At 37.0% G+C, this 18,748-nt stretch overlaps 1 protein-coding gene across 1 annotated transcript in view; it reads left to right on the top strand.

The window, feature by feature from the left end:
• The window catches only part of LMNB1 (lamin B1), a 30,559-nt gene extending 17,579 nt beyond the window's left edge, over positions 1-12,980 (top strand). The window contains exons 4-13 of the mRNA XM_010566077.1: positions 613-769; positions 1,589-1,714; positions 2,763-2,933; positions 4,830-4,955; positions 7,335-7,555; positions 8,498-8,723; positions 11,060-11,164; positions 11,602-11,721; positions 12,475-12,582; positions 12,972-12,980. Of these exons, the coding sequence (XP_010564379.1) occupies positions 613-769; positions 1,589-1,714; positions 2,763-2,933; positions 4,830-4,955; positions 7,335-7,555; positions 8,498-8,723; positions 11,060-11,164; positions 11,602-11,721; positions 12,475-12,582; positions 12,972-12,980 (1,369 nt within the window). The remainder of the gene's footprint in view (positions 1-612; positions 770-1,588; positions 1,715-2,762; positions 2,934-4,829; positions 4,956-7,334; positions 7,556-8,497; positions 8,724-11,059; positions 11,165-11,601; positions 11,722-12,474; positions 12,583-12,971) is intronic.
• Positions 12,981-18,748: the final 5,768 nt, after the last annotated feature.

The following is an 18,748-nucleotide window of genomic DNA, read 5'->3' as shown; positions in this document are numbered from 1 at the left end:
TTCTCCCCCATCCCACTGGGGGGGGGCGGGGAGTGAGTGAGCCCCTGTGTGGTGCTTAGTTGCTGGCTGGGCAATAATACGACAATAGTAAACATCAATTTTCAATGAGAAGTTGGTCTGTTAATTGGAAATGGGCAGTTTGCAGCCCAGACAGTGGTTCTGCACAAGTTCCTGAGTGGATAAAAGACAAGGAAGATAATTTACTTGTTTCCACCCTATGGAAAGAGCCTTCTGCTGGGAGAACTTACTTGTTCCTATTAAGATTCTGGTGAAGGTAGGACATTTTTACAGTGGCTAGCTAAAGAGAAAACAAGAGGTGCCTTTAATAAAGTTTTCCCTTTCCGTGTATGCCTCTCAGACTTGTTTGACGCTCTGAGTTTCTCATATATTTAGGTTTCTATAGCCAAAGCAAAATATTAGGTTACTGTTATATCAGATGAGAAAGCAGAACTAAGGAGTTGATTTCAGTTAGAGTAAATTAAGACAAGACAAAATATTTTTGTTGGGTGTCTCTCCAAGTTTAGGATTCAGATTGCACCTTGTTTTATTAGTCAGCAGTCTACTTTGGGGGCATTTCTAGACTTTCTTACCACTTTTTCTGATTTATTCCAGCTATGCAAAAAAGGAATCTGATCTTAATAGAGCCCAAGTCAAACTTAGAGAGTTTGAAGCAGCCCTCAATTCTAAAGAAGTTGCACTGGCCAGAGCCCTTGGTGATAAGAAAAGTCTGGAGGCAGAAGTTGAGGATTTCAAAGATCAAATTGCACAGGTGAGAAGAAATGTTTAGCCATCAAACTTCTGTCAGTAAATGAGGTGGTTTCATATACAATACATCTATAGTAAGAGCTGTCATTCCGGTGAAATGCAACTTTGTAGCCAAAAATGGTATACAAACCTGTATACTGTCAACATTGGAAGCAGTACTGACTAGGTGTCTGTGTCCTGTACTGTTCAGTTTATTAATAAACATGAATGGCAGAATAGAGTGCTTTTAAAATTGCAGACTCTGTAAGGGATGGTACGTATGCTAAAGAAAGCAGATCAAGAGTCAAAACAAATTGTAGAAATGTTTCTGGGGAGAGACTGACTTCACATATACAGATAAATAATAACTGACAAGTAACAGATTTTGGTTCTCTCTGCCCTCTTTTTGGTTCTGCCTGTGGTTCTCCATCTTCCAGGCATCTGATAGAACAAAGAGGAAGAAAAAAAAAAAAGTCTTGGGCTAGTTTTGTTAACCCTTTGAAACACATGAGTTGTGATCTTAAGCCACATCACCTCAAGAGGATGAGTTGAGGAGACCAGGAGACTGGTATTTGCCATGTAGAAAAACTGAGGTTTTGTAAGGAAAATTGATAAGTAGCATTTTAATGCTAGTTACCAATGTGAAATACCTAGAACTCACTCGTGCAAGCAATTGCAAAAGAGGAGGGGGGAACATGGTACTGGTGTAAATACTGGATTTGATTGTCAAGTTCAACCATAACATGGAGATAGCTGTACTTCTAGGTAGCTGAGGTCATTGTGTTATGTGAGTTCTGTTACATAATCATTGTTGTGTTGATTCTTTTCTTTCTTTTTCTTAAAGCTTGAAACTTCTTTAGCTGCTGCCAAGGAACACCTTGCAACTGAAACGTTATTGAAGGTGGATCTTGAAAACCGTTGTCAGAGTCTCATTGAGGATTTGGAATTCCGTAAAAATATGTATGAGGAGGTAAATGCTTTAGTCTCATTCACGTTTTTAAAGGGAAGACTGCAACTGGAGGGTCATCCTAGAATACTAAGATAATTTAGATTGGGAGGGACCTCAGGAAGTCATCTGTTCTGAACTCCCACTCGGAGCAGGGTTTACCTCCATTCTAGCTGGAAGATAACCAGGTTTTTTTTATTCTAGGAAAAATTATGTTACCCAGAGCTCTTGTGATAAAATAGCTTCCTGAATCATGTTGTTTCATGTTCAGCTCTGCCCATGGTACTGCAATGTACACATCTCTTCATAGTAATGAGAAAGTAGGTTAGTAATGAGAAAGTAGGTTAGTAATTTCTTGCATAATCCCTTTATGAAAAATAAAGTGGAGAGGGACACTCAAACAGGTGCTATGGACTTACACTGCTTTTTAATGTCAGAACTTTCTAATAGGATGCTTTTGAATAATGGAAGAGAAGTTGATTTAGAGCTTTTTCTTGCCACCCTCCCTTTCACTTGTAGTACTTGAGGCTTTGCAGGAGGAACCTTAGAGCAGTAACAAATGTACCTAACCATACTGTCTTTTGTTCTGTGTGTGCATTTCCTGCTAGTTGTATTTTCAGCTTTGTTCATGTTGTTTGAATTCTTTTTTTCCAGAGACCATGGGCAAGCATACAAATAAATGGGGAAAATGCCATGAGTGAAAGTGACTGTTTAATTTCACAGTACTTTCATTTTGTGCAAGCATAGAAGATGTATTTCTAAAATCTAATCATGTTGAGGTGTATTTCTTGAAAATGCAGACAACTCTCAGAAGGAAATGTGACTTTACATTCTGATGGTATCCTAGCTCTTATTTCAATGACTGACTGTTGCAAAATAAGGTACCATGCAGATCAGACTGGGGAAATGGCCCTGTGTTTCTACTGAAGGTTTCAATGTCAAATAAACTAATCTAGTGCTGATCCACAAGGCTAGCTAAAATCTGCGTTGCTGTCTGCTCAGCGGATAGTCTTCTAAAACTTGTTTTCTCTTTTATTTACTAAATGTTATTTTATTTTTCTGTTTTTCTTAGGAAATGAATGAAAGAAGAAAGAAACATGAAGCTCGCTTAGCTGAGATTGATTCTGGGCATCAAACTGAATATGAATATAAACTGGCCCAAGCCCTTCGTGAAATAAGAGAGCAGCATGACATACAAGTGAAACTGTACAAAGAAGAGCTTGAACAGACTTACCATGCCAAAGTAAGAATACCTTTTCATAGAGTTGTCTGATGTACTTTATTTTTGTTTTACTTAATGGAAAGATAGCCTAATTACTTGCATTTCAGAGGATTTTATTATGGAGCTTGATTTAAAATTACCATGGTTTTGAATGTAAATTTGCATTTTCAGGTCTCACTTTGGGAGCAGGTTTAATCCTCAGGAAGTACAATAATAATAATAATAAGAGTGGGAAGCCCTGTGTGAAGGTGAACTGTGGGGGGAAAAGTGATTAGTACTGGGATTACTGTGAATTCAAGGAAAGTTTGTGCGTGTCCTGGTTTCGGCTGGGATAGTTAGTTTCTTGCTGGTAGCTGGTATAGTGTTGTGTTTTGGATTTAGGATGAGAATAGTGTTGATAACACACTGACGTTTTAGTTGTTGCTAAGCAGTGTTTACACTGAAGGACCCTTCAGCTTCTCATACCACTCCACCAGTGAGTAGGCTGAGGGGGCACCAGAAGCTGGGAAGAGACACAGCCAGGACAGTGGACCCAAACTAGCCAAAGCGGTGTTCCGTACCATATGATGTCGTACTCGGTATATAAACGAGGGAGAAAGCTCGCTGGGGTTTGCTGCTAGGGCACTGGCTGGGCATTGGTCAGTGGGTAGTAAGCAATTGCATTGTGCACCACTTGTTCTGTATATTACTTTTCTTACTCTGCTCCCGCTGCCGCTTCCCCTCCCGCTGCCACTGCGAATGAGCAGCTGTGTGGTGTTTAGCTGCCTTCTGGGTTAAACCATGACAGTGTGTAAATATGTATCAACTGTAACATAGTCTTGATGGTCAATAAGGTGTCCCATAATTTGTATAAAACTTACTTCATAATAGGGCTTGCTGAGAATACAGCATCTTGAGTCCTCTGACTCTGCATAAAATGTGTGGAAGTTTTACCATACCCAATGTGTTCTGCTTTTCACTCTTCTAGAGAGGAAGCATACTCAAGCTGAAATCAGTTTTACTTCATAATTTCCTTCCTCTACTATGATTCAGCATTTCTGTCAGGAGGGATCCTGATGTCTCAACTGAACCTGGTTTCTGTGGTTATACTTATTGCAGACAGTATTTTTAAAAACAAGGTGGGATGTTACCACAGAAAAGTTGGTACAAACTGAATTTATTAGCATAGTTTTCAGTCTTTACAGTCTTAACAGTGTGCTGTTGCTTATCTTCAGGGCTTCAATCTGACTTGGAAAAACTTATTTACAGTAAGATCCAGCCAAAAATTTTTTTTATATTTTTTAGTCTAAAAATCCTTTCACAACTGAGGCTTTCTTGTTCCCTCTCTTCAGGTATACTGTTTTTTGTATTTTTGGACTCTCTTATTTTAAAAAGTTTTTTTAGATTCCATTTCATCTGCAATTACAAGTTCAATAATAAGTCTGTGGTGCTGCTCAAGTGGATGTGGTAGTGTTCAGCAGGAATGATGTAGCCAGCTTAAATAAAATTATTTGAGCTTGAAGTTGTGATAGAATGAAGCAGGAGAGACTCATGGCACTGGTACTGTAATCTGAAAGCACATTACCAGTTTGCTTATGTTGGCTGAAAATTAACAAAAGTTTGCTTGTTTTTTGAGAATTGGTAAGTTTAGCTTCTTCTATTTAAGCCTACTCAAAAACAGTGCTACAGTAATTAAATACATAAAGCTAAACATTGGCCAGCGTGAAAACTGAACGTAGCAGTCCAACTTCAGTAATGTCTACAAGGGAAGACATTTTTAATCCTAGAATAAATATTCAGAGGAGCTCTTCTATTTATTCTAGGATAGAGCTGCAGAGAGGAACTTTGCAGTTTAGTGTTGTGTGTGGTTTTTGGTAACTCATTTTTCTTTTAATAAAAATTACTTTGAAACTGATGCCTTAACTTGATTTACTGCAGCTTGAGAATGCTAAACTGTCCTCTGAGACGAGCAATTCTGCAGCCAACTCAGTAAGAGAAGAACTGCATGAAAGTCATGTGCGAATTGATAATCTGTCTTCCCATCTCGCAAACCTTCAGAAAGAGGTAACAAGCTGTTGTGACTCTTCAGTCTTGCTAATTACTGTTGTTGATTTTTACATTAAAGGACTTAGTAAAAAGTTAAGGGAAAGCATGAATTTGTCTTCTGTTCTGTACTTTTTCAAATTTCTTAATGTCTCCTTTCAACAAAGTTGAATTTTTGTGCAGTATCCTGCTACAGAGTGAGCATTTGAAAGGTGGTTCTGCTTTTGCAGAAACTTTTGTGGACAGATGGGACAATTTTAGACAAGAGCTCTGTATTAAAAGTTCTTCATGTTCTAAGCAATTCAGTTCTGTTCTGTAGTAATTGGACAGTCTAATATAGGATTCCACAAAGCAACATTCAAAGCCAGAGCTGGTATATGTAGTCTCGTCCGTTTGGTGTCTTTTCATCCCAGTCTGCACCTAGAACTCTGGGGAGGGGGGGGAAGTCATCTTATCAGGATTAGGATGAAATGTGAGACTGAGAAAATACATCAAATAACTGTACTTGAGCATTTGTAGAGTAGGGTCTTGAGCAGAAACGAATTATACTAATTATAATTATACTAATTATTATGTCAGATCACAGAGCACATAGATCACACCTGAAGAAGTATGACACAACCTATGATAAGCCATATGTTCAGTACTAGCTTATTTGATGGGAGTAACGTCATATGCACTGCAGTGGAAAATCTAGAGTGAAAATGAGAAATGTTAGGAATTGGTTCTGAAGTGGGCTTTTGTAACTTAATAATCAGTTAAAAATGCAACAAAACATAATTTTTTAAAATAAATATAAACTATTGGTCATACTTGGCTTTGATTCTTTCTGCACCACATTTTGAACTGTATTCCTCCTGTACAGTAGACTCTTCTAGGACTTCAAAATTCTGTGCATTTCAGGTGAAGAATATAAATGCAGGGGTTGTTACTTCATAATTTTCCAAATAACTTAGCAGATACTAGTATGAATCTTCCCAGTTTTCCTGTTATATAGGCAAGTTAGTCTCTGGAAAAGATCAGATGATGAGGTTACACAAGAATTGGATTGAGAGTTTGTCTACTTAGATCTTGTTTCTGGGTTTAGATTACCATCATCTTGCTCTTGATGGGTCAGTCAGCAGGTGTTTCCGAGGGTTTTTTCCTTCTTACTTCAGTTAATTACCTGTGTTCTGTTGCTTATTTGGGAGTGACAGCTAGGTTCCAAGAACTTTCTTCTGAATTTGCAGAGGTATTGGTTGTTAACTTCAGGGCTATCAAAATCAACTTCTGCTAGTTTGACTGTAATTATCCACCAAAACCCCCATTTTGCTGCTGTGGGTTTGCTGCTAGTGACGTCAACCAGTGAAGTTTTAGTTTTCCATTTGCTAGCACTAACTTTACCTTTGCTGTCTGGGAAGAAGACAACTCTCCCATCACTGATGCTGCTCTGGTTTGAGTTGGCAACACTGAGCTGTATAGTAGTTTTGACTGGGATCTTCCATGTGACACTCAACTCCTTCTATTAAATTCCTTATCTGACTCTTAACATTGACAAGCAGTTACACTGGCTTTCTGCATCAGCCTTTTAGACTGCCTGTTTTCATTGTCTCCTTGATGATGACTTTCTAAGTAGAGTGTCTGCATAGAAAACTTGGTGACTTAACCAGATGAGGTGATTGTAGGGCATTGTTTCCTGTGTCTGTCCTTTAAAAAATTCTCAAGAGACTATCAAACAGAAGAAAGCATGCTTAGGGAAGGTCAACCTTAAAGCTGTTGTCATTGGCCTTTCTTTGATAAACATTCCATTCTCTATGTACAATGTTAAGTTCTACTGGCTTGATGTGATTTTTAAAGTATGTGACAAAGTGACTTTCTTCATGGAACACCACTGTACTTTCAGCAAGCCTTGAAGACTTTGATAACAGGCAGACAGGCTTTCACTGACAACCCCTATTCCTTTAGAGGAACTTCTTCCCAGAATTCAGAATTGGCAGCAGTAAACTGAAGCAGGAAGTAGATGTCTGAAAGCTAAAGAACAATTACTTACCACAGCCTCTGAAGTCCACTGAGTGGCACTTTGATTCTGTGTCCTGTCCGGCATGTCTTAAACAGTTTGACTCTTAAGCTCATCTTTTCTTGACTGAGTAAATACAGATGTAGTAACATATCTTCAGGTCTCAGAATAATGGAGCAGTAGGTGTCTTTCAGAGTATGTTGTAAGTTTCATTGGAACTTAAGGTGTTATGTTTGTAGTAGATGAGGTGGAGAACAGGAAGTTGAATATTAGTGAGTTTGAATTCAGAAAGCAGGGAGGATGCTTACCTAATGTTTTGAATTCCATGTTGCCTGAAATAGCTGAGTGCAAGGAGGTTTGGGTGAGCTTTCCTTTGTACCACTTATGTTTTCAATGCTTTCTAGTCTAGAGCATGGCAAGATAGAGTGCAAGAGCTTGAGGACACTTTGTCCAAGGAACAGGACAACTGTCGCAAAATACTGTTCGAGAAAGAGAAGGAAATAACAGAGATAAGAAATCTGATGCGGGACCAGCTGAGTAACTACGAACAACTTCTGGATATTAAACTGGCACTTGATATGGAAATCAGTGCATACCGGCAATTGCTGGAGGGTGAGGAGAAGAGGTATGAAAGAATGTAGCACAAATGCGGGTATCTGTGTGCTTTCCTTACTTGTCTCATTTTTTCTTGAAAGGCAGTTCTTACTGTGAATGCATTCATTAGGTGCTTTACTACAGTTTCCAAGGCACTGTTTGTTTTTGCCCCCTTCTGTCTGACACATTTATTTCTAAGTCTCCATGAGACCAAGCTGGTTGAGTATCACATCAATAGCTCTCAAGGGAACAAATACAATTCTTGTATTAAGACTCAGCACTGAGGACATAATGAATTGTCATTTGTAGGTCTGTTTGGTGCCGTGGCTAGTATTCTTTTTTGGAGTTAATTACAGGGTTATTTATTAGCCAAATTAAATATAGATTAATTTTAATAATGTAATACCTGTTATGATTGCCCAGCTTATCAGCTAGCTGCATTTTCCACATCTGACCCCAGAGTTCAGCAATACCAAGAATTTTTGCCTGATAAGTCACAGTTGTCATTTGAAGTAGTTTAATACTTAACTGTTTTCTGAATGGCATCCTACTGGTCCAGGCTGATTCCTCTCAAGTGTGGGGATGAAATAGCAAAAGCTCTTGTGTCACTGGGTTTTTGCATAAATTTTCTACAATAGCTTAAGTCGCCCTAAGTTTTTTCTTTACTGGTTCCATCTACCCAGGAACGCAGTGTTTAACAAATGCAGGGAGGTGCCTTCATGATCTTAATGTAGTAGTCCATCAATATTCTATGATCCAAAAGCATTCATCACCTGTTTGACAACATTTTATTCAATTCCCCAAAAAGTACCTAAGGCTGCTTCTTCTTCTAACATGCTTTGTTTACTTTTATTTCTTTACCTTTTTGCTCTATAATTTTAAGGGAAGAAGAGAAGAGAGGAAAAAAGTTTATAAAAAAGGTGGAAAAAGTAAAACCATGTGTCATGCATATTTCTTTCTTTCTTCAATATAGATTGAAGCTTTCACCAAGCCCATCTTCCCGAGTGACAGTTTCACGGGCTTCGTCGAGCCGTACTGTGCGTGCAACTAAAGGGAAGAGGAAGAGGATTGATGTGGAGGAATCTGAAGCCAGCAGTAGTGTTAGCATTTCCCACTCAGCTTTTGCCACTGGAAGTGTCTCTATTGAGGAGATAGACATTGATGGAAAATTCATCCGCTTGAAGAACACCTCTGAACAGGTTTGAAAATGCACATGTATCACGACTTTACAATGGGCTGATTAGAGGTAGAAGGCAGTCTCAGGACTCTTTCAGGCCTCAGGCTCATGTTGACCCTGGAGCTAAAGCATGCTGTATAAGAGATTGCACTTAAACTAATGTGTCACAAAGTAATCTTTCATACAGTATTCTGGATTGACGATGACTTCTTCCTAATGATTTTTAATGCTTTTCGTAGTAATTGTTTTATTGCTAGGTTGCCACCCATCAAAGTGTTACATCACTCTTCAGAGTTATGCCTTGCAAGCGATCTGTCTGTAAAGCTTTACAGATGACATTGTCACTGACAGTAAATAATGCAAGCAGACATTAAGCTACTTTAGAAGACTTTTAAGAACTTTCTCTGCCTTAAAAAACCCTGGAAGAAATACATACTGATGCAAAATGGATGTCTAAATGCAATTAATTGCCTGTGTCCCTTGTAGTTCCATATAGCTTCTCTAAAGCATAGTTCTTCCTTGGCTACATGCACAGTTTTTAGGAGCCTTCAGTTCCCATACCAAAGCTAGATTATTTCATTCTATAAATAGGCTGGAGTTTGTACTGGGAGGAATACACATATCTGTTTATCAAAGGGTACTTCATTTGAGTAATAATGAAAACTTTTCTTTATGTTGCCCTCGGAATGATGCTGTTATACTGAGTACATTTACACCCTGCCTTCCCTTTCCCCCACAATGTTACTTGTAATTTCTGCTTAAGAAAAAAAAGTCTTATGCTTTATACAGTTTTGTGAGTCATCACAGGAGGTGTTGGAGTCTGGGGACTACCATTTTTTAAATCTTTGTCTGGGAGAAGGGAGAATTGAGTGTTATCTCATTAGAACACCAGAATTACAAGACCTGATTTCTTGCAGCCTTGATTTCAGAGAAGGTTGAGTAATTCTTGCTGCCTTCTGTGCTGTCTGTGCCTCAGCTGTGTGTAGAAGTGTTAGCTGCATTTTTTTGTTTTCAGTGACACATAGGTTTTGTCTAACGTCATCAGATCCTTTACCTTCAGTAAAAGGCAGCTTGTCTTGATGTTTTAGATGACAAAGATCGGTCTGGTTCCAAGTGTCTCAGTCCACTCTAATCAATGAAGAGACAGACGGACAGACTCCTCCAGGTGGTGATACATAAGATTCTTAATTACTTGCCTGGGGTGTTGGCTGAAAGTGCTGACTTCATTTATTGAATGGAAGAAACCTTGACAAACATCTTGGTCCAGACAGCTAAGCATTTAGATGACTAAATTCAGACGAATCAAAGACTACTTCTAGTGAGTTATGACCTGCTGGTTTTTTTCCTTTTTGAGTTTTTCAAGCCTCTGGGATTTCTACCACACCCACCTCCCAGTTTGTGTACCACATGCGTTTCCCCCTGCTTTTATTTAATTTAGCTACACATTCATTGTTCTATGGGAGGTCCAATAGTTCTGTTACCACTAGCCATGGACAACTCATGGTTATAGCACTTTGCCAGGGTCTAGATTTGAGCAACTGTCTGTAGTGCAGTGTAATAAGCTGTACTTGGGGAATTTTCACAAGTGTTTGGCAGTTTATATATATAAAAGATAGAAAATACGTAAAATCCTTCTTAAGTGTGGTATGTTTTGTTGCAATGACCAACTGAACGTCAGCATCCATTAAGATAAATAAGATTGTTTATTTTAGATGATTGTAACTGGCCGTTTTCAGACTCCCATGGCAACTGTTTAATGTTTGGAAACAGGCAGTGGGAGAATTTTAAAAAATATCTACTCTTGGTTTGAAATAGTCATTCTGTAATAATGACTTGTATATGTTTTTTTCTGTTAGATTTGCTAGTGCTTGTCAAGTAGTTGACAGGCAAAAAATAATTGAAAGGAAAAAATAATGTAGGTCTTGCACAGGAGTATGTAGTGGGAAGTGGTGTGCATTTGTAGAAACACATTTTAAGAAGACTGACAGAAATATTTTGTTTTTTAAGAAGCCTGCTTGTTATCCTGTGCTTCAAAAAACGTATTATATTTTTGTAAGAGGATTTTAGTTTTATTTATGTATTTTTCTGGATCAAGGTATAACAAAACTGATGCAAATTATAAACATTAGTTAATATAACATCAGAACTGAAAAGCAGGATGTATTAAACTTTAACTTGCAATAAGAGGTAATACAAATTTAATTAAAATTATTCTAACTGCATGCTGAAGATCAAGTGATAATAAAACTCTTTACTGAAAATTTTGTGTGTCTCATGGCCTTATATGTAAAATACCCTACACATGTAATAGAAAATGACTGCTGATGGAAAATTTTTTTTTTTTCTTCTTTTCATTAGGATCAACCTATGGGAGGTTGGGAGATAATCCTAAAAATAAGAGACACTTCTGCTAGTTACAGATATACCTCAAGATATATACTAAAGGCAGGCCAAACTGTTAAAGTAAGTTGTCAAGCTTCAGCTGTTCAGTTGAAATAGGCTTTAGGCCAACTTGTGTGTGTCAATAAGACACAGGTTTTTAGTTTTGTCCTTTCTACGTATATGTTCAGAAAATAATCACCTATATTTGTATTGGGCATTAGTTATATCAATTGCTGGGAAGAAGTTGGACAGAGACCTGTTTTTCAGAAACTTACTTTCTATATGGAGGAATAATTTTGACCATGAACAGGTGCATTTACATACTCAAAAGTCTCTGCATTAAAAACATTGGGGTGTTTTATTGTAAGATACTTTGGAAGTAGGCAGGCAGAGACTTACGTTTTCTTAACTGGAGGAGATTCACCAGTGTCACTTAAGTGGAATACGTTAACTCGAATAAATAACATGGAAATCTATAAGACTAGCAAATAATGCTTGCATGTGACTTCTTTTAACAGATCTGGGCTGCAAATGCTGGAATAACTGCTAGCCCTCCCACTGACCTCATCTGGAAGAACCAGAATTCTTGGGGCACTGGTGTAGATATGAAAGTTGTACTGAAAAATTCTCAGGGAGAGGTAAAGTACCTCAGATGTGTTTAAATTTGTCTTTCTGTGGTGCCATCCCCTATAAAGATGCAGGTAGAACCATCGTTAGGACTTTACACATGAATGTACACAAGTGTTTAGTAAGATTTTCTTCTTTTGCTTTCCAACCAAGCCTATGGTACCCCTGTCTGTCTTAACTGTAATTTAGGAATGCAGTCTATTGAAGTCTGTGAAATTTTTCCCTGTATTGAGTGTAAGTAGTAGAAGAATGACTTGTTCAGACACTGCCCTCATGCCAGGAATTGGGCAGTGCCTTATTATATGTTTTGAGAAGGAAAGGTTTTAGTGAACTCTTTGATTTGTCTCTTAAATCAGTTTTCCTTAAAACTGTGTGTTTATGAGGGGTGGGAAATGTTACAGTGAAACTCACTTTAAGCAGTGAGGCATTAATTCTGGTCAGGTGGGACTGGTCAGGTGGGAGTTACAACTTCGGGTAGGACAGTTGCTATGACATCTTGCAACTGAAAGAAAATATTTAAATATATTAAAAAAACAAATTTGGAAGAACTTGATGTGTGTATTGTTAGGCTCTTTTTAATCATTAAGAGATTTAAAACTAAGGTGTTACAAATGGCGTTTATGCATAGCAGTACATGAAAAGTACATAGACAAAATCAGTAGAAGTAGCTTTTCCAACAGCTGGAACTCCCATTTCTCAAAATCTAAGTAGATTAACAACAGATCTTTAGAGGAGTCAAGTCTTAAAATAAGACTCTGTTGCAGGAGGTTGCTCAGAGAAGCACTGTCTTTAAAACGATTACACATGAAGAGGAAGAGCAGGCAGTTGAGGAAGATGCAGCTGAAGCTGTGGAGGAAGGCCTTTACCAGCAGGTATCTTGTTTTACATTAACAAGGTTATTTAGGTTGGAAAAAATGGATATATAAGTAATGAATTTTTGGAAAAATATCATACATGTTTGGGTGCAAGTATTCTTTTATTTTTGTTTTGTTTACTCTGTAATTTAATGAAAGCATGTGTTATTAAAACCAGTACAAAAAAAAATATTACTTCACATATTCCCTTGATGGAGACAAGTAGATTTTTCTTAAAACAAGGGTTTAAATCTTAAAGATTTGGGTTTGTTTGGTTTTTTTCCTTAAACTCTGTTCCTGGTAAGATTTCCCCCAGCCCAATTGTTTATGGTAAAGTTTGGCTTAGGCAGGTACACCTAAATTTACCTAAAGTTTTGAGAACTTAAATCTCTCATTTTCTCTGACAGAGGGAATGAGAGATTTGAAGGCACTCTGAGAGAAAATGTCTCTTGCATGCTGAAGAAATGCAACTCTGAAGGCAGTGGAAAGGTGTGAGCTTGCAGTGACACTAATATGTTTTGAAATATAAGGGAAAAGACTGAGATGAAACGTACTTGATTGTTCATGTTCTTAGTTTTATCCACTGCCTTAGTGTTTTGACCAGTTCTTAAAAAAAAAACACCAAAAAACCAAGTAAGGTAACAAACATAAGTTCCTGTAATGCAGTGTTCAAGTTTGCTAATTTGTCTAAAACTTTGCCGCATTTCAGTTAGTACATATCTTAAAGTCATCTAGAAAAGATAATATAGAACAGTAATTAAGTATGCATATGGAAACAGACAAAAAAATGGAGAGAGCTGGCTGTGTTGGAAATCATATTTTATGGCAACCATGGGTTTTGGCCTATAACTGAATCATAACTTTGTGGCATTTAATATAGAGTCAGGTTTTTATTGCTATTATGCAAAAGTACAGAAGTGCATCCAGCTGTTCTTGTGGTTTCTGGGATTGTATAGTTCATTCAGCTAAAGAGTGTGTCTTAGTAGCCTTACTTACAAAAATGTTATAGAGAGATTAGATTTCTTTAGATAAAAACTCAAGGTACTTGTATATGATCCCTGCAGTATTCACCATGTGTCTAAACTCAATAATGCTTTTTGACTTGAAATCAAATATGATAATTATTTAAGCTGTGTTTTTTCTGGTACCTGTCCTCCATTATCTCTCATAAGAAAGGTTATCTAGCATTCTTTCACTTACAGGGGACAACAGGTTGTACAGCTTTGCATGCTGACTCTTGCTTAGACCATACCAGGCTAATAATTTCATATATCAAAAATGTACAGTATATTATTTTGAGTTGTTAAATCTTTTACTGCTGGATTTCTCTTTGAAGATGACTCTTTCTATTCATAACAGGCAGGCCCAGAGACATCTAACAGAAGTTGTGTGATCATGTAAACTTCCAGTCAGCCAGGTTCCTCAAATCATGGTAATCCTTGCCTACAGAACAGAGCCATCTCAGAAGCACAATGTATTTTTGTATTTTCTGTATGTAAATTTTTAAGCTGTGAGTCTGATGGCCTTAATTTCCTTTGCCACTGAAAAGGTTTTATAAAAGAAGTATCTGTAACTTTCTCACAGGATGTGAATTGTTGACTCTGAACAATGTACTGCTTGAAAAATTGTGTCTCTCTCCCACAGATTTATATGCCAGTCTTTTTTTATTGAAACCTTGTGGAATAGAAATATTCCACTGTGTTTTGGGGATCAATTTTCTAGATTACACCACTCTAGACTAGCCAGTTGCTGTTGACCTCTTTGTATTTAGGTGCTGTTGGGGAAGGGGAAGGCATTTTCGATACTATGAATTCTTTTATACTGGAGACTTTTTTTTTTCCTACAGCACAATCAAGCCTATAAAATTTTTTTTATAGGCAAGAACAGCTTTGTTAAAAAAAAAAAAAAAAGGCAAGAACAACAAAAAAAAAACCCACTTAAAAAAGCCACCAAAACCAAAACCAACTGAAAGCAAAAAAACCCACCCACACAAAGAAAAAAAGAACATAGCCCAGCTATGTTCAGGTAAGAACTCAGAGGATGAAGGATGCAGTAAAACTCCTTATTGGTACTCTTTTCGTTTATTTAGATTTTTTTATTCTGGAGAAGGATTTGTGTTAAATGTGTTACCTGTGGTGTTAAGATAGTGTAACCAGCTTAAATTTTCTTAAATGATTTTTTAATAAATAGAAGGATGTTTTTAATATGGATTGTGTTGCTTGTTTACAATTTGTAGGAACAAAACTAAGTCTTCTAGGGGTCTAGTCTACATTTGTATGGAAAACAATTTTAACCTTGTCAATGTGGAGAGTTTTTCTGTCCTTCCTGCATTAATCTAATGTCTGAAAAAGTTTTGAATAAAGTATCTCTGTTTAAGATGTTATCAAGTAAAGCTTTTGGAATTTCTTCCTAGTGTTTCTTCCTAGAACTGAGTTAAAAGTTGAATGAGTGTTGAATATTTGGAACTGATAGGCTTTGAAGCTGGTGAAATGTAAGTGGAATGGTGGCAATTGACTTATAAAGACTTTTTCTGAATAATGGGTTACATAACCTCATGTTTGGAAAATTAATTCTTAAGAGCTTTATTCAAACTCTGCTGCATAACTATTTCTGCATCATCTTTGCTCATATGTTAATTCTTACAGGACTGGCTTTTACTACATCATACAAGTACCAGACTGAGCAGTTTAAGCATTGCACAATAACATAAATAGAAATTTAGAAACACTGTAAATAGTATCTTTGTCTGGAGTTATTTTCAAATGCATGGCTGGAATTTTGGAAGTTGGTTTGGGCCTTTTTCTAGCATTAGTCTCATGACAAATTTAAGACTTTTAACATGCCTTTCGTCTTGGATAAGTTCCCTTTTCTGGTGAACTACATGGTGACATTTCAACCTTGTGCCAGATGCAGATGGATGAAGATTAGGGGACTGCTTCTTTTGACAGTAATGCTGGCTTAAACAACTGCATGAAACCACAATGTAATACTTGATTTAATTTCCTGTTTATATTTGAATGTTTACATAGTATAAATATTTTCATGTCTTTTAAGCATGACTGTGTCCTGTAACATTCTGAATACTCCTCAGTTTGATCTGTAGGAATAATGGCTTTCTATTCATTGTAGTTTCAGATACCTGTAGGTATACACCATATAAATGAATACATATGTTTTAGGAAACAGTTAATTCCATTTCTTGTTTGTTTTCAAAACTAATAGCACAGGCTAGCAATGTATTCCAGTAAAGACTTGATTGGGCCAGTTAAATAGGACTGTTAATCTCTCCAATCAGTAGTAAAGAAAAATACTTTGCATGTAGGAATTGGATACCTAATTCTTAATTCATAGTAGGAACCTGCCAGTATAATCAAGCATTCTTGGTTATAGCTTTTGTAGAGCCTGTTTTTTGTCACCAGGATGATGAACAGCGCTGTAACTCTTACGTGAATGTGTAGCTAGGAGCTGCTACTTGAAACTAATGGGAGAAATGTTGATTTTAGAAAAATTATTTTGCTGTTGTATTTCTATAAACTAGGATAAAGAGTGCTGGGAAACACAAATGACCCTTCTGGGGAGTGTGTGTGTGCATGTGTGTTCACTCTAACCTTCATAGTGAAACATCCTACCACCAGGTGGAGATCTTACTATTCATATATTTTTAAGAAAAGTAAAAAATCCCAAACTGCTTACACTTCCCTGTGAGTGCCATAATAATTTTTGAAAGTTTCTGCTTTGTCGAACAGAACAGCTTCTGTTTTCCTACCTCTTCCCCATCTTCCCATGCTGAAGTCCAGAAGTGCATTTTGATTACTCCAAGGTAGGGTGGGCCTTTGGTGTACTGAAAAACACCAGCCTCAAGGTTGTGAAGGTGTATGTGTTGTGCTACTGTATACAGCAAATGCAATACTAATTTTTTTTCTCCTCTGTCACACAATGTCTATGAGAGCTCTTGTTCCAATTAGTCTGGAGCTGCATTCAATATACACTGCCTTGGCTGTTGTGGTTACTGCCATAGTCTACATCAGTCTCGGTGAGAGAAGGGTGGATTTGGTAAAGGTAGCTGACCACTGAAAAATGGCTATATGCAATGTTACGTGAAATGTGTTCATGTTTTCTGGAGGTTGTTAGTCAGGTAATGAGCCAGAGAAGAAGCAAACAATACCCCAGTTAGCTCTGTAGACGTGTTCTACTTGTGATTAAAATTTTGGCAGGTCTTTTTATTACTACTGTTATAGTAATATGTGAAGATTTATTTTTAGGTACATTCAGTCCTTTCTGGAATTGGCAACAGATACAGATTATCATTCTTTGATACTGATCTGTTACACAGTTGACAAGAGATAGAAATTTTATCATCCTGGAAAGTGAAAACTGTTCAGTAACTTACTGCTTGCAACTAGGCAAACACTTTATGAGAAATGTATCTCCTCAAATACTCTGATTTTCACAGGAATGAATGTAAGAATCTGTTTAGGAAACAAGTGGTTTGACTTGTAGAGCACTAGTATTGTATGATGAACACTCTTGAGGCAAGGTATGCATTCCTGTCAGCTGGTCCTGTTTCTATAGTTGATTTTGGGGTCTTTTCACAGCAAAAGTAGCAAACCTGTAAACTGTATTCTTTGTTTATAGTGGACAAGTTCATTAATAAACCCCAGTGTAATCAATGGCAGCCCTGTGGTACAAATTACTTTCCACAGCATAGTCAACTGTAGCTCGATGCTACAAATTGTGTTATGCCTATGACTTCTTTATCCCTGCTGCATATACATACATCATATTTGCCCAAGCAGACAGCAAAATATAGAAAGAGAAATGTACACGTAAATAATATAAATACCTTTTCTATTCAAGACCTGCTAATTATTAATTTGTCTGCTTCTGTAAAAAAAGCAATTTTAAATGTTGGTCTTAAATTTTCATGGAGAAATTTGAGTGTCTTATCAGTGTATCATTTTGATACAAATCTGAGGGTTTCTGAAGTGAAAGGATGTTTTATGGGGAAACTCCAAGTCTGTGAAACAGTGCCCTTTATATTGATACTGCACTGTAAGCAGTATAGGTACTTGCAGTAGAAAAAAGGCTGCTGTTTTTGCAGAAATGGTTGCATTGTAATTGATTATGAAGTATTTTTCTCCAGGCAAAGAAAGTAAGTAGTTGATGGGGAATAAAAGCTCTTTAAAGCTCTTGTCCCAAACAGGACAACTAGTAGTAACTGGTGATATTTATAAAGGGAATGGAGGCTATGTCTGATGGATGTGAATGCTTATTTAGCCTTTCCTGGTATGATGGTTAACCTCAAGGAAACACTGGGGCACTTAATTATTTATAATATTCAACTAGATCCATCATAGGATTATGTCAAAAGTTAGCTATTTTATCTCCGGTTTTGCTTGGTGTGCATTTATCGCTCTGAGTACTTTGCTGCTCTCCTCTGTTTTCCTTTTATGGGTTTGCATAAATACAGGACTTGTTCTCTGATTAACCCCGAAGAAAGAAAAGTTAATTTGGTGGCATCAATAAAGGCACATTTCAGCATAAGCTGATTGTTTGATAGGATTTTCCCACAGTTATCAATTAACTCTTGGATGTGAATTTTCATAGCTGGTTTGACTGTTGCATTTTATGAACAGAAAAGATTATTGGCAAGCAAGTCTGACATTCTCCATAATGTAAGTCATGGAATGAAACTGTGATGTTGGTTTTCTCTGCAACTGTAGCATTTTGTTTCTGAAGGTGGTGTGGTTTTGTTGTTTGTAATGGAATGTTGTAGATAGAATGTCAACATTGATTCTGTATTTTAACAAGCTTTATTGGAAAAGTATTTTGTACACTTAAGATTGAATTGAAAAAAAATCACAATGAGTTCTATAACCTTTCAACATCAAAGGGAGGAAAAACGTAGCATTGCTATGAGGTGTAAGAGGCTGTCAGTAAAAAATTTAAGAACTGAAAGCAATCACAAGTACTAACAGACATGGCAGCCGTCGAGAGGTATAACTATTGATTTTTTGAAAAAGCTTTCTTATGTGGAAATGCATGTGGAAATTAAATTTGAAATGTGGAATAACAGCAATGAATTAGTATGCAGGTGGTGTCATCAGTTACATTACATACTATATACCCATACTGTAGGCTTGCTTGTTTTGTGGGCCTACTAGGTATTTATAAAGCTAGGGGC

Source organism: Haliaeetus leucocephalus, unplaced genomic scaffold (assembly GCF_000737465.1).
Source record: "Haliaeetus leucocephalus isolate CR32 unplaced genomic scaffold, Haliaeetus_leucocephalus-4.0 Scaffold203, whole genome shotgun sequence".
NCBI classification, from domain to species: Eukaryota; Metazoa; Chordata; class Aves; order Accipitriformes; family Accipitridae; genus Haliaeetus; species Haliaeetus leucocephalus.
The sequence above is the reverse complement of the archived record's forward strand: the minus strand, read 5'-3'. Positions and strand labels throughout refer to the sequence as shown.